Here is a 24804-nt window from a genome sequence, read left to right on the forward strand (position 1 = left end):
GACATCTCTTCTGTCCCCTTGGAACTTCTGACTCAGCTGTCAACATTCTCTCTGTTGATCAAGAGACGAATGGGAGAAGTTGCAGTTGGAATGCTCCGGGAGTTTGTCCAGCATGTGAGCCTAATCTGTCCCATGTGTGGCCACTAGGGAAAAGTTGAGACTCGCTTCAGTAAAGAGTTTATTTGTCTGGTTACAATTTACCACAGAGAAGTGTTTTCAGTCTTGCTAGGTGGCACAGTGGTGAAGAATCTGCCTGCCAATACAAGAGGTGCAAGAGTCGTGGGTTCGACCCCTGGGTAGGGAAGATCCCCTGGAGGAGGAAATGACAACCCACTCCAGTATTTCTTACCTGGGAAATTTCATGGGTAGAGGAACCTGGTGGGCAACATCCATGGGATCACAAATAGTTGGACACAATTGAGTGCACGCACACACACACGTGTTTTCACAAATGTTACCTCATTTATTTCCCCAAACAATCCTGCTCTATTCACAGAGGGTTACGACTTACCAGGAAGCCCAGAGAGGTTAAGTGACTCTACAAGACTTCACTCAAGACAGAGCCCACGTGGGAATCCAGGCTGTCTTCCCAACCGCCTGGCTGACATCACTGAACTCTGCCTTGGGAAGGTTCAGGAGGGAACCAGGCTAAAAGGCACTCACAGTGCTCGGCTGGCTCTGTCTGCTTACTCTTATGCGTCTGGTCCCTGTCTTCACAATCGAGCCTGACAGTTTCCCATGAGTGCCAGATGCCCAGAACAGGACTGTGCACTTGCACAACCCCACAACAGTCACCAGACCTACTCTTCCTCTGTGACAGTGGCTCTCAAACCCTAGTGTGTGCTGAAGTCTCCTGAAGGGCTGGTCAAAGCCCAGACCGCAGGTCCCCCAGAGTTTCTGATTCAGCAGGTCTAGGGTGAGGGGTCAAGAATGTGCCTCTCGCTCTCTACGCCAGCCCTTCAAGATGCCGAAGGGAAAGAAGGCTAAGGGGAAGAAGGTGGCCCCGGCCCCCGCCGTGGTGAAGAAGCAGGAGGCCAAGAAGGTGGTCAACCCCCTGTTCGAGAAGAGGCCCAAGAATTTTGGCATTGGACAGGACATCCAACCCAAGAGGGACCTGACCCGCTTTGTCAAATGGCCCCGCTACATCCGGCTGCAGCGGCAAAGGGCTATTCTCTATAAGCGGCTGAAAGTGCCTCCTGCAATTAACCAATTCACCCAGGCCTTGGACCGACAAACAGCTACTCAACTGCTTAAGCTGGCCCACAAGTACAGACCAGAGACAAAGCAGGAGAAGAAGCAGAGGCTGCTGGCCCGTGCTGAGAAGAAAGCCGCCGGCAAAGGCGACGTCCCCACCAAGAGGCCACCTGTCCTTAGAGCAGGGGTCAACACTGTCACCACCCTGGTGGAGAACAAGAAGGCTCAGCTGGTGGTGATTGCTCACGATGTGGATCCCATCGAGCTTGTGGTCTTCCTGCCTGCCCTGTGCCGCAAGATGGGGGTTCCCTACTGCATCATCAAGGGCAAGGCCCGGCTGGGGCGCCTGGTCCACAGGAAGACATGCACCACCGTAGCCTTCACACAAGTCAACTCGGAGGACAAGAGTGCCCTGGCTAAGCTGGTGGAAGCCATCAGAACCAATTACAACGACAGATACGATGAGATCCGTCGTCACTGGGGAGGCAATGTCCTGGGGCCGAAGTCAGTGGCTCGCATTGCCAAGCTGGAAAAGGCTAAGGCCAAAGAACTGGCCACCAAGCTGGGCTGAGTGTACACTATTGAGTTTTCTGTACATAAAAGTAATAAAAAGGCTGCTTCAGCTGGTATCAAGCATTAAAAAAAAAAAAAAAAAAAAAAAAAAAAAAAAGAATGTGCCTCTCTGGGCTTTCCTTGTGGTCTAACAGCTAAGAATTCACCTGTTAATGCAGGAGACACAGGTTCGATCCCTAGTCCGAGAAGATGCCACATGCAACAGAGCAACTAAGCCTGTGCACCACAACTACCGAGCTCGAGCTTTAGAGTCCTCAAGCCGCAAGGACTGAGCCCGCATGCCCGAGAGCTAGTGCTCCACGACAAGAGAAGCCTCCACAATGAGAAGCCCGTGCACCACAACGAAGCAGTCCCCACTCGTCACAATGAGAGAAGGCCCACGCACAGCAGTGAAGACCCAGCGTGGCCAAAAATAAATAAATAACTTTTTAAAAAAAAAGATCGTGCATTTCCAACAAGTTCCCAGGTGATGCTGATGCCACGAGCCCAGAGGCCACACTTTGAGAACCGCTGGAGAGTGCTTATGAGACTCTGGAATCCTCGTGAAAATAATTCGTCAGCTGGAGAAGCAGAAAAGATGAGAGGGCCGATAGACTTCAGCAGAGACCTAAGGAGCTGGTTTTCTACACAACAGAAAACCCAGTAAACAAATAGCAATAAAAGACGGAAAAGTCAGTGGGAAGCAGTGAGAAGTGAAGGAAAGGACAGAATGCTGTGGCCCAGCCTTGAGTTTCACTTCAGTTATCAAAAGCAAAAAGATCACAACTTTTGCTGTGTCCACACACCACCCAAATTACTTACGGATTTAAAAAAAAAAAACAAACGACTTTTCTCAGATATAATCTAGCCTTATCCTAAACAAAGATAAAATAATAATAGTAGCAACTGGTATAAGTTTCACCTGCCCACCACCCGCCCCCACCCTCCCTGCCCTGCCCCACATTGGCTGGCGAGATCTTAACCACTGGACCGCCAGGGAGGTCCCTTGTTTTTGAAATATAAAGTTAAGTCAAATATGCTTTTTCAAAGCGGTTACTCCCTCCCATCCCACACCCTCTCTCCTCAAATACCCCCACCACCCTCTGTTCCTCAGAGAGCTGAAGGTGGGGGGATGGATCTGCCAGGTCTGGGGAACAAACAATAGCCTATGTAGAAGTGTCTCAGTACCCTGCAGGCCAGAGTAGAGTCTGCTTTCAGTAGGAACCTCCATTGACCTCAGCAAAGCACTGGACGGGGTGGGGCGGTTCACGGCAGTGTAGCGTTTCTCAACCCACATCAGCCTGCCGGGCTGTAAAAGAGGAGGAGGTGAGGGCAACGGGCGGGTGGAAAGCAGGAAGAAGGCAGCTTTGTCCCGGCTTGGTCTTCCTCTTCCTGCTTATCCAGCCTTAACACCTGGACAGGAGCAGCATAAACCGTCCCCAGGCAACCACGGGCGGAGGCGAGGCAACAGCCGGGGTCAAAGGATCCTGGGAACCACTTGTGATTTGACTTCGGCTCCAGACTGACTCCTCAGTCATATTCACACCAGCAAGGGTGGCAAGAAAAGACTCAAGGAGGGGAGCCACTCTTCTTTTTCCTGACATTTCCTTGCCCGTCATTCACTTAAAATCTGAATGTCACAAACATCTGCAGACAATAAAAAAAAAAAGCAAAATGATGCAAGTAAAGTTAGTCCAGAGACACAAAGAACAGTGTCTTCCCTTATGTTTCTACTAGTCTAGGAAGTGGGCCTGTGCTGGAGGCCAGTGAAGCCTGAAGACCGAGACGGAGGGGTGAATGACAGACCCCAGGTCCCTGCTGGGGTACTGGCATCATTAGGCCTCCCCAGTGCTTGGGGGTGGTGGTGGAACAAACCCCTGGCAGACAGGAGAGCAAGAGACTCTTGTACTCCAACAGGTAACCAGAGGGGCCTTCAAAAACCACACATCAGGGACTTCCCTGGTTGCCCGGTGGTTAAGAATTCGCCTTGCATTGCGAGGTTTGATACTTGGTTGGGGAGCTAAGATCCCGTATTGCCATGGAGCAACAGAGTTCACACGCTGTAACTAAAGAGTTCGTGCACCTCGACAAAGATCCTGCATGATGCAAGGAAGACCTCCCATGCCACAACTAAGACCCAACATAGCCACATAAATGAGTAAATTACAAAGGCTACACACACACATCAGATCACTTCACTTCTCTGCAGAAAGCCCTTCAGTGGTTTCCTATTGCTTTGAGGATGAAACTCAAATCCTCACCTTGTACTGAGCGATGAGCTTTCACTCCCTGCCGTCACGTCTCAGACCTCATTTCCCATGAGTCTCCTTCAGGCACAGTCCACCGCAGCCACACTGGCCTCCTTTCAGTTCCTCCATCATGCTGGGCTTTGTGTGGCCTCAGGGTCTTGGCATAAACCGTCTTGTCCTCCTTCAGGTCTTCCACAGCCCCAGCAGGGTTCCTTTGGGTCTGTGCTCAAGTGTCACCCCATCAGGGAGCACTTCCTTCTCACTAAGTTAGAGCACTCTTCCCACCCCTTCCCCTGGAGCTCTTTATATAACCCTATTTTGTTGCTTTCATAGAATTTGCCACCAAAAAAAAAAAAAAAATTCTCTATACTCATGGAGATACTATTCTATTCTCCCCACCTCCCGCTCCACTCCACTGACTTGCATGTAAATTCCATGAAGGCAAGAATGATTTCTGTCCTGTTTGATGCTGCAGCCCCATTCATTCACGGAGAGGTGAAATGCATGATCTGGTTGTCACCTTGCCCTCAGCTGCCTGATCCAAGAGACTTGCAGGAGCATCGTGAGCCTGTGAAGCTCAGGAAGAGGACACTGGGGAGAAGGAAGGAGGTGGCAGAGAAACCAGGCATAGAACCTGGGAAGGAGAAGAGTCCTGAGAGCAAGTGTCAAGTCTCATTCCCCAGACAGCATGGGGCTTAGTGGGGTCACCTGGACTTCAGGACGTTTTTCTGGGTTGGCTGGAGTCCCTGGACTTGAAAGCCAGTACCCCCAATTTCTAGGAAATACACTCTTCTGTTCAAAGGATGTCATGTGATGCAAAACTGGAGAGATCAACCTGCTTTGACTGGGTCATGCTGGGAAAGGAACAGGAAGTTGATAAACCTGATGTAGCCCTGGGTAAGGGTGGAGAAGAAAAGAGGTGAAGAAAGAACAGAAGGAAGGGGTAAGAAACAGTAAATCGAAATGACCTGAAAGATGGGACTTCCCTGGTGGTTCAGTGGCTGAGACTCTGTGCCCTCAATACGGGTGCCCTGGGTTCGATCCCTAGTCAGGGAGCTAGAACCCATGCGCTGCAACTAAGACCTGGGGCAGCCAAACAAATAAATAAATTTTATTTTTTAAATAGAGAAATAAATGACCTGAAAGAATCCTCGGAAGAAAATCTGGGTTATGTGGGTAACGACGTAAAGAGAGGCCTGGGAGAACAGTCAGTCTTTGCATTCTGAGAGAGCAATTAGACTCCCTGGGGCAAAGGTCTGAAGCAGACTGCCAGCCTCAGAAGAGCTCACTGGTGCTCTTCCTCTTGACCAGTGACTCCTGTGGATGGAAAAGCTCCGTGGTCCCGAAGAGAATGGCCAGCAAGGTGCTTGCAAGCCTGCGTCCTCTCCCAGAAGCCTGGCAACTTTTCCCTGGGAGGAAGTGGGGTGCAGAGCACGCACCAATAAGCCCCGGGACTTCTGGAGGACTCAGTGGAAGGTGCTCTGGGGGAACAACCTGACAGGTGGCAGCAGTGAGTGAAGAGAATAGATGGGGTCTGAATATGAATGCAGGCAGGTGCTTACATGGGTGCCAGAGCAGACAGAAGCTCCAGGCAGAGTGGTCCATCCCCAGCCAGGCCAGAATGTCTTTCTGCTCATCTGGTCCTCTAACACAGCATTTCCCTAAAGACACACTGGCATATGCAACCAGAGGCAAGACGCCCAAGTTAGTGGTTCCTGGGAAAATGGAAAGGACCAGAGTTTGTGAGGTCAAGTAAACAAAGAAAGGAGCAGATCCAAACTGAACTGTTACAGTGTCACTGTCAGTTGTGAATATTTCACTGCACTTTGCAGAGAAAGAAGGGGGAACATCACGGTGCAGGCTGGGGATTGCACAGGATCTGAGGGTACAAGGTCCTGACATAGAACTCCTTCCTTTGGTGCTTTGGGAACTTGACTTTTCCCACTCTTACTTTCTGTGGTTCAAGCAGGGCTGACCCCCGGCTTTGATGACAAGCTGCGGGCACGTGTGGTGGTCAAACCAGTCTGGGCCAGTAGGGCCAGCCTTGAGATCCCAGCTGGGACCTCAGCATAAGAGACACTCTGCACAGGCTGTGACCCTAAACGACTAAAGAACACCACTTGGAACAACCTTATTGAGAAAAGGGCCGTCGAATTCCTCTTTTCCCTCAAACCCAGTTCACCCTTCTCTGGAGAGCCTAAGAGGCGTCTGGGAGGGTCAGACAGAATTCGGCAGTGGTACGGCTTGCCACTGCAGCAAGTTGGCACTTTGGTGGCAGGAGGACACTTCTGAAACTTTAAAATCCTTGTAGGAACGTTTCTTGTTTGAGGTGTAAGGGTGAGTTAGGAGACAGATAAACCCCTGGGCAGTGCAGCTGGAGTTGGTCAAGTGGACTAAATTGGAACTTTGTTTTCCCCAGACACTCCCAAGACAAAGCTAGTGGCAGGAGCTGAGCTCTGCCGGAGTGAAGGGATAAAATGACCACATCTGTCACTCCTGAGGTCAGGAAAACCTCCCCAGCTGTACAGGTAGGCTCCTCAGGGGTCAAAAAGGGAGGGAGAACCTCTCCACAATAAGTGATGTCAAACTTTCCACAGCCCTCTGCACTGGAATCCATCTTGCCAAAAAGATGCGTGCACTTATGGGGAGGGTCCTAGGGCAGGTCCGTTGCTGAGAAGAAACGAGATAATTGGCCAAAAGTAAACAAAGACCCGGAAGAACTGCCCTATATAAATGATTTAACCGCCTCTCTTCTGTGCTCTTCCTCAACAGGGAGAATGCCCACACCCTTTTCTCTCCAGGTGTGTACTTCTGCCTTGCTTCTGTCTTATGTAAACAAACTTTCTCATGTGCTCTCCCACTTGTTGTGTTACATCTCTAATAATAAAGTTTGTGCCTGATTTTACAGTTTTTGCCTCTTCAAGAAATTCATTTTTCAAACGGGGCCAGAGCCAGAGGAACTTTGCTTCTAACCTCTCACCCCTGGTGGTCTAGCAGCAAGGATTCCTGGTTTTCATCCAGGCTGCCTAGGTCTAATTATTGGGCAGGGAACTAAGGTTTCACTTCAAGCCACTGCTCACTGCTGGCTCTCCGAGAACAAGGAGAGGAATCAGGGCAAGTAAGGACTCAGTCTTTTTCTAGGACACAGGATAGGACTTCTGACAAGCTGATGCTACTGCATTGAGGATGTCACTAACCCTACTATTAGGGAGTAGGAAAGGAGGCACTGAGAGATGTTTCAAAGAAGCAAATGACAGAAGCTCAGTCAGTCAAGCACGGGGGGAAAAGGCACCTAAAATCAGGGAGGTACCTCATTATAAGTTTTCTCCACTCAGGCAGAACATTCTCAGAGAGCTTCATTTGATTCCACAATTCTCCTCATCTATGGCCAACCTGGTGGCCTCAACCATGTCATTGGCCAAATACTACCAGTCATGCCACTCCTACCCCTTCACAGCCCATTTCAGATGCCTCTGCCTTCGTCTTCACCTAATCTGGCCTCTGCTTCCACAGCAGCATCCTTTGGGGCCCATGACTCTCAACTGGACTGGCACTTGAGGATACAGCAGCAGGGCTTTCCCAGACAACAGGGCCCCTCCCTCCACCCGCCGCGCGGGGCAGCTGCTGCTTCAGTGACCAGGCTCCTGGCTCCTATCCCATGGTGCTGTGTTTGGGTTATTTCACTGAGAAACAAACAGCACTTATGTCAAAGAAAATACAAATAAAAGACATCTTAATTTTGTCCACCGACAGCTGGCTGGGATACTAACAGACTGTTTACATCTAATCTTGTGTCCCTAAGACAACACTGACTGCTGCCATCAGAACGTGGTTTGAATTATATTCATCCAACCCCAAGAGGGACTCCAGGGACCACAGAACCTGACAGTAGTGTGGCTGGTTGCATTGGCCTGTGTAGGATATCTTTCCCATCTGCTGAGCTGTTTTTTCCCTTCTTGAGAAGGGCAGATCTGGCGGTTTGGGCTAAGATGGGTTCACATTCCTTTGGGGATGCAATGCAAAGGCGGAAGAATTAAGGGAAGGGGAGGATCAAAAGTTGCAGAAGTGCAGCTTGGAAGAGACTAGGAGCTTTTTCACTTTGTAAGAAGTGTGATTTTTATAGCAACACATTGTACCCAGCCTTCTTTGCAGGTAGATGCGGCTATGTGACTAAGTTCTTGTCAGTAAGTTATTAGCAAAAGTGTTGTGTGGAACTTCTAAGAAGTCTGTTAAATTGAGAAGGGATGAATGATTCTTTTCCCATTCCTCTATTCTGTTGCCAGGAACACAGATGTGATGGCTGGAGTTACAACTTCAATATTTGACCATGAGGATGAGGGTCACATAAGATTGGAAGAGCAGAGAGCTAGAGAGCTACAGAGTCTTACTAGGGCTGCCAAAAACAGTCCTTGACTACATATCTTCAGGCTGCTTTTATGTGATAGAGAAATATAGCTATATCTTATTTACCACTATTAATTACCTAGAGTTGTTATATTATGTGCTAAATAGAATCCAGTCTTGATTGAAGTTTCAGCGTATATCAACTTTACAGCAAAGTAAAATTTTGATCTTCAGTTTTTTATGACTTCTTTGATGACGTTTAAAATTCCACTTTCAAAACAGAATCAGAATAATTTAGGAGGCGAAGGAGAGCAGCAATAACACAAAAGAAGCCATTTATTTGGCCTTATTTTCTTCCCTTTCATTCCTCTCTATCCATCATCTGTTTTCCTTCCAACATTTTGTGATGTAGTATCCTTACAACATTTTGTGATTTAGTATCCTTCTCTAAGTGGTAGAAGCTGGAATAGGGATTATCTCAGTGAGGGAGGGAGTGTTGATTTAGGGAAGCATGAATGGCCTTCAAAAGATGCTGAAAATGGTTTCTATCTTCATCTAGTCATACAAATATATATACATATGTTAACAATCATCAGCTTACCCCTAAGATTGGTACACTTTATTGTATATATGTTACCCTTCAATCAAAACAATTTCCAAAACCCTCTCTAAAATCCCACACCTATTTAGGGCTACCATAAATATTATAGTCTTCGGAATATTCTTCCTTACCATATTTGCTACTCCAGATTTATATAAGTTTGGTACTCTCCCTTTCTCCCTAAACCAATTTCGTCAGATTTGGAGATTGCTCAGTTAATCATCATTTCCTATGGCTGATTCATGTTGATGCATGGCAGAAACCAACATAATATTGTAAAGCAGTTATCTTTCAATGAAAAATAAACTTAAAAGATTTATCATTCCCCCAGATGCACTTGTATCTGGGAGTTGTCATGAGATACAGTGCTAGCCAATGAGAACTAGGCAGAAATTAGCTAGGTAGCCATTCTAGAAAAGCTATATTTTTCTTGATTAAAAAGGGGGTAGATTTGGGTGATGATGTGTAGGTTCATTAGTTGTAACAAGCGTATCATTTTGGTGGGGGAGGCATGCGTGTAGGGGGTAGGTGGGAAATCTCTGTACCTTCTGCTCAGTTTTGCTGTGAACCTCAAACTGCTCTACAAAATAAAGGTCTATTTTTTTTTTTAAGTTTTTAAAGGGATAGATCTCTCTGTGTCTTTTGCTTTCTGTCCTGTCCACCCCCTGTTTTTCTGCTCAGAATATAGATATTTCTTAAGATTATGAAGCAGAAAGCCAAAATCTAGGGGTGCTGGAGCAGAAAAGCTAGAAGGGGCGTGGGGTTTTGAGGGCTGCTCCGGAGCAGCAGCACCAGCCTTCAGTTCCCTATTTTCTTCATGTGACCAGAGAAAAAGAAAGCTGTGTGTGTGTGAGTCTCTGTTATGTGGCATTCCGGGCACATCTGACAATCCCCAACTAAGATACAAGCTTTTTACTTTTATACACAGTGGCAGAGACTTCTTGATACAGAAGGAGCCTCTGGGGTGCTAATTCACTGCAAATTTCATGCTATGGCATAGCAAGACCCAAAGTGAAATAAAAAAGGAGGACTTTGAAGACCTCTGCCAAAAGAAGAAGACTTCTTCTGCAAGGTCCCAACCCACCTCTTCTTAAAAATAATTATTTATTTATTTGGCTATAGTGGGTCTTAGTTGCACAATATGGGTACTTTACTTCCCTGACTAGGAACTGAACCCAGATGCCCTGCATTGGGAGCATAGAGTTTTAGTCATTGACCCACTAGGAACATCTCCTACCCCCACCTTCTCTCTTTTTTTCCCGTTCAATTTTTTTAAACTTTTTATTTTGCTTTGGAGTATAGCCGATCAAAAGTGTTGTCATGGTTTCAGGTGAACAGTGAAGGGACTCAGCCACACATATACACGTGTCCATTCTTCCCCAGTTTCTTTGCACTGATCCTCAGTGATCATGGCATCCGGTCCCATCACCTCATGGCAAATAGATGGAGAAACAGTGGAAACAGCAGCAGACTTGATTTTGGGGGGCTCCAAAATCACTGCAGATGGTGATTGCAGCCATGAAATTTTCTCCTTGGGAGAAAAGCTATGACCAACCTAAACAGCACATTAAAAAGCAGAGACGTTACTTTGCCAACAAAGGTCCGTCTAGTCAAGGCCATGGTTTCTCCAGTAGTCATGTATGGATGTGAGAGTTGAACTGTAAAGAAAGCTGAGCGCCGAAGAATTGATGCTTTTGAACTGTGGTGCTGGAGAACACTCTTGAGAGTCCAAGGAGATTGCAAGGAGATCCAACCAGTCAACCCTAAAGGAAATCAGTCCTGAATATTCATTGGAAGGACTGATGTTGAAGCTGAAACTCCAATACTTTGGCCATCTGATGTGAAGAGCTGATTCATTTGAAAGACCCTGATGCTGGGAAATATTGAAGGAGGGAGGAGAAGGGGACAACAGAGGATGAGATGGTTGGATGGCATCATTGACTTAATGGACATGCATTAGAGTAAACTCCAGGAATTGGTGTTGGACAGGGAGGCCTGGCATTCTGCAGTCCATGGGGTTGCAGAGTTGGACACAACCGACCGACTGAACTGACTGATTCTCCCCCAAACTCCCCTCCCACCCAGGCTGCCACATAACACTGAGCAGAGTTCCCCATGCTATACAATAGGTGGTTATCCATTTTAAATATAGCAGTGTAGACCTGTCCATCCCAAACTCCCTAACTATCCCTTCCCCACATTCTTCCCCTCTCTGCCCCACCTTCTCTTAATAAGTGTTCACCGCTCAATGCGGGACCTGAATTCTTCTGGCAATGGAAGGAACTGGCTTTGGATGACCCAATGTGAGGAGGATCTTGGTTCATATAAACTTTTCTGAGAGCCATTAGTAAAGTATTACATCAACTGCATCACTGTTTCTCTTCTATTTTTAACCATTCCCACTTCCCGTAAACACAAACTGTAGTTTCTATAGACTGCATTAGGAAACGCAGAGCTTTCTCCTCTCCTGGGAAATGCCACATGTCCTGTTACTTTCCCTGCCCACGAGGGTTTCTGCTACTCTCCCCACGCCTCTTGAGAATCAGTTGAGAAGCAGCTGTGTAATTTAAATTTCCTAAGATTCTGCAAACTGGGATTACCCCGGTAAACTCCAATGATGCCACAGCTAGTAGGGGGAGATGACTTGTATATGTGACAGAAGCAGGTTAAGGGAGAAAAGTGGAAGGAAGCCTGGCTGAGAAAAAGAAAGCAAAGCATTTAGTTTTGCCCCAAATTGGCTCAACTTTTGCAAGTTCAGACAGCGCCTGGCTGCAAGCACTCCTAGTTTTACTAAGAGAATTTGTCCCCCCTTCTACTTCTCCTGTCTCTCCTTCTTAATTAAGGGTCAATACTGAAAGGCAGTCCAAGGACACAGCCAGCGGCCTCCTGATCTTTTCCAAGGGTGGCATGAGCCGATGAAAGCTCCCCGGTGCTCTGGGCGGGAAGCTGTGTGTGGCCAAGGGGAGTGGGAGCAGGCAGCTCTTCAGTCCTGTTCTTGCTCTGAAGGTCAGCTCTGCAGGGACAGCCGTGGAGAAGAGGGGTCGGGGAGAAAGGAAGAGGTCAGACAACCTCTTCAAGATTCCAGGAATGAAGGAAGAGTCCTCTCCCAAGTCGTTATTTCTATTCCACAGTTAAATCCCAGCCCTTGTAAACATCCTTGCTCATAAATGCTAAATGACACGGCACATTTAGTAGAGGGCAACAGTAAATGGCGTCTCCCCTCTGTACCCTGTGGGATCTGGGGTTACAGCAGGATCGAGAACATATGATAGGCTGAGAGCTGCAGGTGAACCCTAGGAAACTAGGGGTGAAGGTCATTCCTTTATGGTTTCAGGGAAAGAGCCACGGCTGCACAGGAAGGCTGGCAACCATGCAGACACTCCCTGTGGGATGCAGATAACATGACCTTACATCGTGGCCGGCATCCTTGTGTCCTCCTGTGTGGGACTTACAGGACTCCTGGGGGCTGCCAGGGAAAATGGTTCTAACCTGAACCCTCCCAGTACAGTGGGGCGTATAGCACAGTGATGGCCCCTGTGGACTCCACAGCCAGACTACCTAAATCCCCAGTGTAGAGTTCCGTTCTTCTGTTTACCAGTTGTGTGACTTTAGGTAAATTACTTAACTTCTTTATCCCCTCGGTTTTCTCATCTGTAAAATGGGGATGAGCGTGCCAACCTCACAGAAGGGTTTTTAAGGATTAAATGCCAAACTCGTAGCACACTGCCTGGTGCATAGTATCATTTGAATGGGCAGTAAATGTTGGCTGGTATACTGGTTTCCTATGTTTGCCCTAACAAACTGTCACAAACTGGGTGGCTTAACTCGACAGAAATTTATTCTCTCACAGTTCTGGAGGCTAAGAGTCCCAAACCAGTATCAATGGGCTGAGGAAAACCCATCATCTGGCTCTTTGAGCTCCTAGCGGCTGCTGATATTCCTTGGCTTATTGGCCACATTACTCCAATCTCTACCTCTATGATCACACTGCCTTCTCCTCTTCTGTCAGAAATCCACCTCTGCCTCTTTCCTATAAGAACATTTGTGATGTATAAGGCCCACCCACATAATCTAGAATAATCTCTCCATCACAGAACTCTTAAAAAAATTCTTTTTCATTGGAGTTCATTGTAAATCAACTATACAATGTTGTGTTAGTTTCAGGTGTATAGCAAAGTGAATCAGTTATATATATACATATATTCACTCTTATTTTAGTTTCTTTTCCCATATAGGCTTATGGAGTATTGAGTAGAGTTCCCTGTGCTATATAGTAGGTCATTATTAGTTATATACTTTATATATAGTAGTATGTACATGTCCATCCCAATCTTCCAATGTATCCCTCCCCCACTTTCCCTCCTGGTAACTGTAAATTTGCTTTCTACATCAGTGACTCTACTTCTGTTTTGTAAATAAGTTCATTTGTACCTTTTTTAAAGATTCTACATGTAAGTGATATCATATGATATTTGTCTGACTTTCTTCATTCGGCATGACAATTCCAGGTTCATTAATATTGCTGCACATGGCATTAATGCATTCTTTTTCATGATGAGCAATATCCCACTGTATATATGTACCACATCTTCTTCATCCATTCCTCTGTTGATGGACATCTAGGTTGCCTTCATGTCCTGGCTATTGTAAATAGTGCTGTTATGAACATTGGAGTTCCATCGTAGCACTCTCAATCACACCTATAAAATCCATTTCTTTGCCATGTAATGTAATATTCACAGGTTCATGGGATCATGTTGTGGGTATCTCTTGGAGGCACCATTATTCAGCCATCACAGCTGGTACTATTGCCCAAGAGTGCAATCTGATTAACACCAAGCAGGTGGGCAGAGTGTGAAGGAGGGAGAGGTCTCTGCAGAGGGAGGTTGGTGTGTGGTTACCAGTGGTATGTGGTAAAAACCCACAATGCCCCCAGCAGAGGCCAACAGAAACAGGGTCTGCAGACAACTCCCAAGATGCTGGTCCTGACCTGCTCCTTCTTATTTCTCTTCTTCAGTCGTGTGCCAGTATTCAGGATGGCTATGTAAAGGGTGCAGGATTGGAGGCCATCACTAGAGATGACATCAAAGACATCAAGTGGACAAGTGGCAGCTGAAGAGGAGATGCAAGTGGGGAAGGGTGTAACCTGTCACCTCCATACGATCATAAGGCCACTTCAGGGCTCTAAAGAGTAATTCACACATGAGAGTAGGTTGAACTCCACTGGCACAGCAGAGCAACGAAATCTCAAAGTCTGTTTTGGATGTGCTGGTCTAGAATCATCTTCTCTCTCATTCCCCAGGGAAGTTCCATTCTCCCTGGCATCCTGAAACTCTCCATTGACTGTTGTTTATTTAAAGTTATGGACAGAGGAGCCTGGTGGGCTACAGTCCACTGGGTTGCAAAGAGTCAGCTATGACTTAGAGACTAAACAACAACAAGAACAAAAAAATCCCAAATTCCAATGGATCCTCTCTACTTCCACTGGTACCTTCTCCTGAATCCACACCATCATCAGTCCTCCCCAGATGACTGCTACGTACTTCTATTTGATCTCCCTGCTTCCAGCTTCACCTGCCTGAAGACCCTTCTTCACACAGAGCCTTCCTGAACTTCTCAGATCTCATCCCCTCACTCTCCTCTTATGGTCCCCATGAGTGACTTCCCGCAGCTTATAAGTGGAATGCCAACTTCTTACTGGAAGGCCCTTCTTATAAGTAAGTCTCGCCTGGCTCACCATGCTCCAATCACACTGGCTCCTCTGCTCCCCAACATGTGCCTTCTGCCTGGCGCTTGCGGGTTCTCCACCCAGACCACGCCTCCGCCGAACTTGACACAGCCCCTACACTGAATTCAGCTCAACCTAGCAGATGTCGGCTCAGCTCAACAGTAACCTCAGAAATGGCGTCTCTGACTCCTGCCACCCATGACCACTCTCCCTCTCGTCATCCCGGTTCGTTTCATTCATAGTAACTTCGTAATTCCTCCTTTATTCCTATTTGCTTGTTTCTTTATCTCCCTCCACTAGAATGTGATCGCCCTCCATGAGTGTGAGATCACGCTTATTTTTTTGACCCCCGATAACCCCGGTGCTTGGTACAGATCCCACCACATCCTAGGGAGTAGATACATGTTTGTTGAATGAATGAATGAAACAGCTCTTTACTTATTGTCGGTGCTGCTACTGGTGAAATCCTGCATTCTGTTTAACTTCTGGATATTTTACATCTACACCCTCCTCTTATTTGCTAAGCAAGATCTATATAATTAAGGTACACTACCCTGAATGATCATTGGTGACGGTGAGGAAGGATCCCTATAGCTTCCAGCAAAATAATGCTGCTGCAGTGCTCAGTCATGTCTGGCTCTTTGTGACCCTGTGGACTGTACCCTGTCAGGCTCCTCTGTTCGTGGGATTTCCCAGGCAAGAACACTGGAGTAGGTTGCCATTTTCCGGGGAGCGAAAGTATTGTGAGTGCCTTAATCTACAAGATAGCTCCCAAATGATTACTGGCTGGGATTTCTTGTGATGGTCCCAGGAGAATATAAATGGAGGTATCTGAGGACAAATAACTTTGAGCTTTTGAAAACAACTCCTCTCTATTCCAATTCTTCCACTTACCCATCCACATGTCATCCAGGAAATAATTACTATGTGTCTAATATGTGTCATGCTCTATGCCAGGCCCTGGGGATACAATGGTGAGCAAAACAGCCATATTCCCTGACATTATGGATTAAAAGGGAGGCAGGCATTAAGCAAATCCTCTCACAAAGAAGTGTAGATATGTGCTATGAAGAAATGAGATATGTGCAATGAAGAAATAGTAAATGGTACTATGAGAGCAACGAACAATGAGAAAAGCAAAATTTTTTAAGAAATGGAATCTGCAACAGCATGAAAAATACTTAGGAATTAATTTAAGAAAAGATGTGAAAAACCTCTATGGTGAACACTGGAAAGCACAGCCAAGAGAAATGAACCTAAACAAATGGAGAGATCTGTCACATTCATAGACTGAAAGGCTTAATATTGTTCCAGTGTCAACAGTCCCAAATTGACCTATGGATTTAACGCAATCCCAGTCAAAATCCCAGCATACTTTTTTGTAGATACTGATTTATATGGAAATGCAAATGACCTGGAAAAGACAAAACAACTTCAGAAAAGAAGAACAAAGTTGGAAGACTTACAGCAACCAACTTTAAGACTTATTATAAAACTATGGTAATCAAGACTGTGTGGAAATGGTGGAAGGAAAGACATAAAGATCACTAGAGCAGAAAAGATATTTAAGAAAATAGGTCCACTCACATACATACAACCAATTCATTTTCAGTAAAGGTGCCCAGGCAATTCAACAGGGAAAGGAAGTCTGGAATTGTTTAGGTTGGTAAAAGTTTCTTAGGACATAAAAGCACAAACTATAAAAGAAAGACTAGATAAATTAGACTTTATCAAAATGAAGAAATTTGTTCTTCAAGAGACAATTAAGAAAACAAAAAGATAAGTCATAAAGTGAGAGAAAATGCTTACAGTACATATATCTAATGTATGACTAGTACCCAGATACTAAAGAATTCTCAGAACTCATCAAAATAATCCAATTTTTTTTTAATGAGCAAAAGGCTTGAAGAGACACTTCACAAAACAAGATAAATGAATGGCCAAAAAATACTTAAAAGATGCTCCACATCAACAGCTGGCAGAGAAATGCAAGTAAAAACCACAATGAGATACCACAACACACTAACCAGGATGCCTAAAACTTATGACTAACCAATATAAAGTGTTGGTGAGGATATGGAACAACCAGATGATCACGCATTGCTGGTGGGAATAAAAATGGTACAGCCAGCTTGGAAAACTGGCAGGTTCTTTAAAGGTCAAACAAAAACTTTTCCATACTACCTTGCCAATACACTCCCAGGTATTGCCCAAGAGAACTGAAAACATATTCACACAAAGACGTGAACAATGATGTACAGAGCAGCTTCATTTACACAAGTCAAAAACTGAAGTAAAAAAACACAAATGTCTATCAACATGTAGATGCATACATAAAATATAAGGCCTCTTAAAACAGACTACTATTCTGCAATAGAAAAGATGCGATGAGAACATATAAATAGGGAATCTAACTCAATCTAGGAGGTCAGGGAGGGTTTTCTGAAGTAAGAAGTGGATACCAGAAAGACTAAGGATTAGCTAGGGAGGCTGGAGTGGGTAATGAGGAATAAAGAGCATTTCAGGCAGAGGCTGTCAGGGGCCCTGGCAGAAGGAAAGATGTCACATTCACAGAAGTGAAAGATAGTCTTGCTTACAGAGCCAGGAGAGAGATGAGTGATGTGAGTTAAGGCTGGAAGTTGGCAAGGGCCATGTCAGGTGGGCCTTATAGTCCTTGTGAAGTGTTCTGATATTTATCCTGGAAGCAGTAAGAAGCCTCTGAAAGGATTTTTTAAAAAGAGAGTGGTATAATTGGCTTGACATTTTAAGAAAGAACTCCCTATGAGCTTCCCTGATGGCTCACTGGTAAAGAACCTGCCTGCCAATGAAGAAGACATGGGTTCAATCCCTGATCCAGGAAGATCCTACACACCTTGGAGCAATTAAGCCTGAGTGCCACAACTACCGACCCTGTAACTCTGTAAACCCAGGAGCCACAACTACTGAAGCCAGCGTGCTCTGGGGCCCACACTCCTCAACAAGAGAGGAGAGGTTCTCAACACTACAATGAGAAGCCCTTGCACCACAACTAGAGTACCTTGGTCGCAACAAAGACCCAGCGCAGCCAAATAAATAAGTAAATTATATTTTAAAAGTACCTTCAATCTTTAAAAACCAAAAAAAAAAAAAAAAAACCAACCTACTAAATGCAGTATGACTGAAATTGACTTTCTGGACAGTGAGTGGCTATGAGCGCGCTGGTCATGGCCTCTGCTGAAATCTGGTAACCAATGGTGGTGGCTTATGCTGAGATGGGATGATGGAGATGGAGAGAGATGGACAGATTTCGTTAGGCATTTGAGAAGTATGCTGAGCTACATTCAGGGCACAAGGAAGAAACTGGTGTTAAGACTGACTTCAAGATTGCCTCTAAGATTATGGCTCAGGGATGAAATGGGAAGAGATCCCATTACCTAACGTGGAGAATGGAGAATGCTGGAAGAAACTTTAATTTGGTGGAGAATGTCTAAAGCAAGATCCAGACACAATGAATTTGAAGTGCCTGGGAGACGTTAAATGACAGTGCCTCCTAGGTAGTTACAATGTGGATGTGAAAGCTCAAAGAAGCCCAGGATAGAGATTCAAAATTGGGTGTTATAAAAGGTAGTCATTGATGCTATAGGAATGGATGCTACTGACTAGAAAGAGAGCATGGATGAGGATAGGGAAGAACCTAGAACCAAGTCTTAAGGAACTCCAAACTTCAGAGGGTGAGTTGGAAAAGGTGAGCTAACCAAGGAAATTAAGAAGTGACCAAAGAAAAGGCAGGGACACCAGAAAAGCACAACATATTGTAACTCATGGAAAGAGAATGTCTTAAGAAGGGTGTGGAAACTGTGTGGAAATCTAATCAAATAGGAAGAAAATGTCCACTGAATTTAGTAACAGAGAGTCACTACTTAAGAAGAGCAGATCCTATGGGAAAACAGGGATGTAACTCAGGTTAGAGTGGACTGAGGGATGACTGAGGAGTAAGGAAGTGGAGAAAGTGATTCTATGTAACTTTAGATAATGGGTCTAACTTCCTATTATAGTAAACACGAAGATGACAGAAAGCTGAACTTGGTAGGGATTGTGAAAGATATGACTTCTATGAAAGTTCACCCCTTGAATTCAGCCTGGAGGTTGCATTTCCTTTTCTTATGACATAGGTAGGCATCGTGAATCAAGAATTCAAAATTTCCTTCACTATGCCACCTTCATAACTACCATGAACAAAGAGAAGGGAGTTTATGGGAAACCTTCAACATAAGCGACATACAATAGTGGTATGAGAAGAGTGTGAGGTGGGGAAAAGAGAGGCAGCGACAAAGAAGTGGTCCTAACTACTCAGCACCTGTTTTCCACTAAATTTCCACTGTGAAATTAAATCCAGATTCTTGTGAACATTTGTAGGAAATCACACAAGTAAAACGACACGAATAAATTTGGTAGCAAGCAACAGAGAAAGTCTGTTCCTTAGTTCCCTAGGTAATCTGGGTAATGCATGTGTGTGTCCAGGAAAGAATTAAATGAAAAGATAGAACTCCTTGGTTCTTGAGGATAGGAGAAATGAAGAGAAAGAGAAGCTAAATATTAAGATACTTAGGACAATTTGAGAGAGTAGCACTGACATATATACACTACCATGTGTAAAACAGATAGCTAGTTGGAAGTGGCTGTATAGCACAGGGAGTTTAGCTCGATGCTCAACGATGACCTAGAGGGGTGGGGTGGGTGTGGTGGTGGGAGGAGGCCTCAAGAGGGAGGGGATATATGCATATACACAGCTGATTTACATTGTTGTACAGCAGAAACTAACACAATATTGTAAAGCAATTATCAGTCAGTCACTGAGTTCAGTTGCTCAGTCGTGTCTGGCTCTTTGTGACCCCATGGACTGCAGCACACCAGGCCTCCCTGTCCATCCCCAACTCCCGGAGTTTACTCAGACTCATGTCCATTGAGTCAGTGATGCCATCCAACCATCTCATCCTCTGTCATCCCCTTCCCCTCCTGCCTTCAATCTTTCCCAGCATCAGGGTCTTTTCCAATGAGTCAGTTCTTCACATCAGGTGACCAAAGTAGAGTTTCAGCTTCAGCATCAGTCCTTCCAATGAATATTCAGGACTGATTTCCTTTAGGGTTGACTGGTTGGATCTCCTTGCGGTCCAAGGGACTCTCAAGAGTCTTCTCCAACACCACAGTTCAAAAGCATCAATTCTTTGGCGCTCAGCTTTCCTTATGATCCAACTGTCACATCCATACATGACTGCTAGAAAAATCATAGCTTTGACTAAATGGACCTTTGTTGGCAAGGTAATATCTCCGCTTTTTAATATGCTGTCTAGGTTGGTCATAGCTTTTCTTCCAAGGAGCAAGCGTCTTTTAATCTCATGGCTGCAGTCACCATCTACAGTGATTTTGGAGCCCCCCAAAATAAAAGTCTCTCACTGTTTCAATTGTTTCTCCATCTATTTGCCATGAAGTGATGGGACCAGATACCATGATCTTAGTTTTCTGAATGTTGACTTTTAAGTCAACTTTTTCACTCTCCTCTTTCACTTTCATCAAGAAAGGAAGTTCCTCTTCCCTTTCTGCCATAAGGGTGGTGTCATCTGCGTATCTGAGGTTATTGATATTTCTCCCGGCAATCTTGATTCCAGCTTGTGCTTCATCCAGCCTGGCATTTCGCATGATGTATTCTGCATATAAGTTAAAAAAGCAGGGTGACAGTATAGAGCCTTGACGTACTCCTTTCCCAGTTTGGAACCAGTTTGTTGTTCCATGTCCAGTTCTAACTGTTGTTTCTTGACCTGCATACAGATTTCTCAGGAGGCAGGTAAGGTGGTCTGGTATTCCCATCTCTTGAAGAATTTTCCACAGTTTGCTGTGATCCACACAGTCAAAGGCTTTGGTGTAACCAATAAAGCAGAGGTAGATGTTTTTCTGGAACTCTCTTGCTTTGTCAATGATAATTATACTCCAATTTGAAAAGATTAATAAAAATTTTTTTTTTAAATACCTGGACCCTGGACTTCTAGGCCACAAAACTAATGACTAAATAAGGAGTAAGTGCAAGCCCTAAGGAAAGAACAGAGATTCTCTGAGCAGGGATAAGGCCACAGGTGGGAAACCAGAGACCTGTTACCTGGGTCAAGAGAAAACACATTCTGATTATCTTTGTTTCCTCAGGTGTGTGTTTTAGAAGGCCTTTGAGGAGCTTCCAAGCCAGACCTATGTAAGTCAGAGAGGGAGAAATAGTGAGAAAGCAACACAGGAACCGCAGGAATAGGAACTATACAGGGGAAGGAAATGCAGCCTGAACACCACTCCCCAAGGAAGGGCCGTGCAGGCACACAGAGTTCCCTGAATTCCTGCTGCTTTCCCAAGTCAGATGGCATATCTGTGCCCTCAGTCTCCAGATAAAGTCTACCAGGCAGCTCACTCTCCAGGAAGCTGTCCAACCGGCTTGGGAGGAGGGACCACGCCACGTCCGCCTACGGGCATCCAGTACATGTAAAGCACTGGCTTGTATCCTTTATCTACACTGTCTTGGGGACCCCTCACAGAAGCCCATCCTCGCTCAAGGAAACTAAAGTTCAGAAAATTGATCTGCCTCAAGGTCATAACGAAGGGACTTGGATTTGCACCCACATCTTGATTTGGGGCTTGCCTGGTGGCTCAGCTAGTAAAGAATCCGCCTGCAATGCGGGAGACCTGGGTTCGATCCCTGGGTTGGAAAGAAACCCTGGAGAAGGAAATGGCAACCCACTCCCATTTTCTGGCCTGAAGAATTCCATGGACAGAGTAGCCTGGCAGGCTATAGTCCATGGGGACTCAAAGAGTCGAGACATGACTGAATGCATTTCACTTCACTTCACTGCATGATTTTAAATCCCACACTGTTTCCACCCCAACAAGACACAGGCTAGGAGAAAGCGATCAGTTTCAACTGGGAAGACTAAAGAAACTTGTTGGGGGCAGAGGGCAGGAAACTACAGAAAGAGGAAAATTGAAGAAGAAAAGGAAGCATAAAACTCTTTTTGGAGACTGAGTAGAACAGAAGAAATCGCCTAGGAAAGAGAAGACGATGAGATAATCTGACTTGGGAAATGAGGGGCAAAATGCCTGGGATTGAAAAAAAATTCAGGAACTAAGGACAGAAAATCTGGGTTTGGAAATCAGAGTGAGGATCTCTGGGTGGGTGGTGGGGAATAAAGATGCTCACATCCTTTCCTTTGGGTTCGAGAGGAGACAGCCCTCAATTACTGAGCTTCCCCTCTTCGGTCACATGACTATTGCTGGTATAAAAGCTTTCTACCAGCCAAGTTTCTTACCACTTTTTGCTGTGTGAAATAGGTGGTAGCCATGCCTAATGCTCTGTTCCTCTTTCCCAGAAGCTTTCAGACTCTCCTTCAAGACTAATCTCAAGAAGCCATTATCCCGAAGGAAGACAAGACAAGGCAGCTTGCTTAATGCTTGCACTCTGGGAAGTGATGCCAGGATCAGAAATGGAGGGGGAAGCCTTGGGGGCAGCTGGAGGAAATTGACTGTGAGAAGATCAAAACCAGAAACAGCAGCCAATGGGGGCAAGAAATTGTGGAGCAGACGCTAACCCTGGAGAGAGGATGGAGGGGCCAGACAGTGTGCCAGCAGGGAGGCTGACAAGCCAACGGAAACTGTTACCCCATTAAGAAGAGTTGTTCTGCTTATTGTCAAATCACCCGGCTCAGGAGCAGTGACAGCCTGTGTGCTTTTCTGAATATTCTCTGAAGGCTCTTGGGGGACAAGCCCCATAGGATATTGTGGGCTCACCCCTTCTCCCCGTGCCCCCTCCCAGCACTTCTTCAGCTTCCTCTTTGCAATCTAGTCCCCCCGTCCGAATCCGTATTGGACTGGGGAGGGAGAGGTGGAGAAGAATTTGTGTTCTGCAAAAGGAGAGGAAAACAGGTAAGGGGATGGATGGGGGGCTGGGCACCGGCTTCCTGGGCCAGTGGCAGGGTCCTGAGGAGGAACCAGCCCTAGGTCGTGGGGCCTGGGTTTTCAGAGCCCGAGTTCTCCTGAGAGAAGTCTTCCAATACCCTCCTTGCTGGGGTAAGGCTTGCCTTTTCTCTCTGCAGGTCTCTGACTGGGGAAAGGACTTGAGGAAAGTTGCAGACTGCTAACAGTACCTCCCTGTGTCTGGGAGGAGAGATGGAGACAGGCTGGGAGAACCACAGGGGGAATTCCCTTGGGCAGCCAAGGGTTGGTCTCCCCCAGAGACACATGATGGCAAACGTAGTAACTACTGCTTAATATCCCGCCCCAAGCAAAGTCAATAATTGCTCTGGGCAGTTCTGGCAGGTGGTGTGAACAAGCAGTGGTGGGGGCAGAAAGCCCTGGCCTGGGAAAGGGAGTGTGCTGGGGAGGATGTCCACAAACTGAACCAGACCAGGGTCTGCAGTCTGTGAGCCGGTCCACCTGACCTTGCCCCCTGCCCCTTTTCATCTTCTTCCAGGACAGCCATGCCAAACTTGGACAACTCCTTGATCCTCACGGCCTACATTATTATCTTGCTCACCGGTCTCCCTGCCAACCTCCTGGCGCTGCGGGCCTTCCTGCGGCGCGTGCGCCAGCCCCACCCTGCACCCGTCCACATCCTCCTGCTCAGCCTGACGCTGGCCGACCTCCTGCTGCTGCTGCTGCTGCCCTTCAAGATCGTCGAGGCCGCGTCTGACTTCCGCTGGGAGCTGTCTGATCTAGCCTGTGCTCTTATGGGTTTCGGCTTCTACAGCAGCATCTACTGCAGCACGTGGCTACTGGCGGGCATCAGCATCGAGCGCTACCTGGGAGTGGCTTTCCCCGTGCAGTACAAGCTGTCCCGCCGGCCCGTGTATGGAGTGATCGCCGCTCTGATCGCCTGGGTCATGTCCTTTGGTCACGGCACCGTGGTGATCATCGTTCAGTACCTGAATTCAACCCAGAGGGCCACAAAGGAGAATGAGACCACCTGCTATGAGAACTTCACCCAAGAGCAGCTGAGAATATTGCTTCCCATTCGGCTGGAGCTGTGCCTCCTCCTCTTCTTCATCCCTATGGTGGTCACCACCTTCTGCTACTCGCGTTTCGTGTGGATAATGCTCACCCAGCCCCACGTGGGGGCTCAGAAGCGGCGCCGAGCCGTGGGACTGGCCATCGTGTCGCTCCTTAATTTCCTGCTGTGCTTTGGGCCCTATAACATATCCCACCTGGTGGGGTTCCACGTGAAGGCAAGCCCCAAGTGGCGGAGGAAAGCTGTGGTGTTTGGTAGCCTCAATGCCGGTCTGGACCCCTTGCTTTTCTATTTCTCTTCTTCAGTCGTACGCAGGTCCTTTGGGAAAGGGCTGCAGGCACTGCACCGTCGGGGCTCCTCCCTGCTGGGACGCAGAGGCAAAGAAACAGCGGAGGCGGCGAATGAGGACCGTGGCGTGAGTCAAACAGAGGGAGTGCCGAGTTCAGACTTCACCACGGACTAGGGATGTTCTGGACCTTCGGAGGAACTCTGAGTTTCGTAGTTGAGCAGGCTTCCAGAGGGAGAACACGGGTTCCTGGCCGTGATTCAGAGACCGTCCCCGCCCTAGACCCAATCCACTCCTGGGGACTGTAAAAATCTCTCTCATCAGCTCCGTATCCCTTCCTGACTGAATTTCCTTCCCAAAGGAGCATAGCTCCAGGACTAAAGAAGAAACAGTTGGGCACAGAAGATCAGACCAGAGTTTCTGAAGCAATGTAGCTAACACCGATTCCAGCAGTCCTTGTGAGGTGGTTAGTAGCTGAAGCTAAGGCAATCTTGCTACCAGCTTTGAAACAACACCTACACACTGGTCTAGTTGGTGGTGCTGGAAAGAAGCCCATGGAAAAGATGGAAGAGAAATACTAAACGAGGTCAAAGAAGATGTAGTAAGGTTCTGAACCAAGGGGACTAGAAGGGAGGACGGGGATTTAGACCTTTAATGACTGAGGTGTGGACAACATCCATCTGACCTGCTGCTTTGTAAGTATGATCCTGTCTTCACGTGTGTACCTGTCTCCCCCAATAAACTGGGAGCCACCTGAGGTCTGGGTAGGTATTCTCCCTCCATGGTGCTCCGTGCAGGTCAGAACCCAGCTTGGTACCTGTCAGTTGGAACTCAACT

General features: G+C 46.6%; 2 protein-coding genes across 2 annotated transcripts; both read left to right on the forward strand.

Moving 5' to 3' along the window:
* The first annotated feature begins 943 nt into the window (after window positions 1-943).
* LOC136161248 (large ribosomal subunit protein eL8) lies at window positions 944-1823 on the forward strand. Its single transcript, XM_065925954.1, has one exon. The coding sequence runs from the start codon at window positions 965-967 to the stop codon at window positions 1763-1765; it is 801 nt and encodes a 266-aa protein (XP_065782026.1). The 5' UTR covers window positions 944-964; the 3' UTR covers window positions 1766-1823.
* A 21331-nt stretch (window positions 1824-23154) lies between these two features.
* Window positions 23155-24144, forward strand: LOC136161242 (free fatty acid receptor 2-like). Its single transcript, XM_065925946.1, has one exon. The coding sequence runs from the start codon at window positions 23155-23157 to the stop codon at window positions 24142-24144; it is 990 nt and encodes a 329-aa protein (XP_065782018.1).
* Window positions 24145-24804: the final 660 nt, after the last annotated feature.

Source organism: Muntiacus reevesi, chromosome 2 (genome assembly GCF_963930625.1).
Source record: "Muntiacus reevesi chromosome 2, mMunRee1.1, whole genome shotgun sequence".
NCBI lineage: Eukaryota > Metazoa > Chordata > Mammalia > Artiodactyla > Cervidae > Muntiacus > Muntiacus reevesi.

Coding starts and splice junctions, on each gene's coding strand:
- LOC136161242 (XM_065925946.1), top strand. CDS start 23,155: ATGCCAAACTTGGACAACTCCTTGATCCTCACGGCCTACATTATTATC.
- LOC136161248 (XM_065925954.1), top strand. CDS start 965: ATGCCGAAGGGAAAGAAGGCTAAGGGGAAGAAGGTGGCCCCGGCCCCC.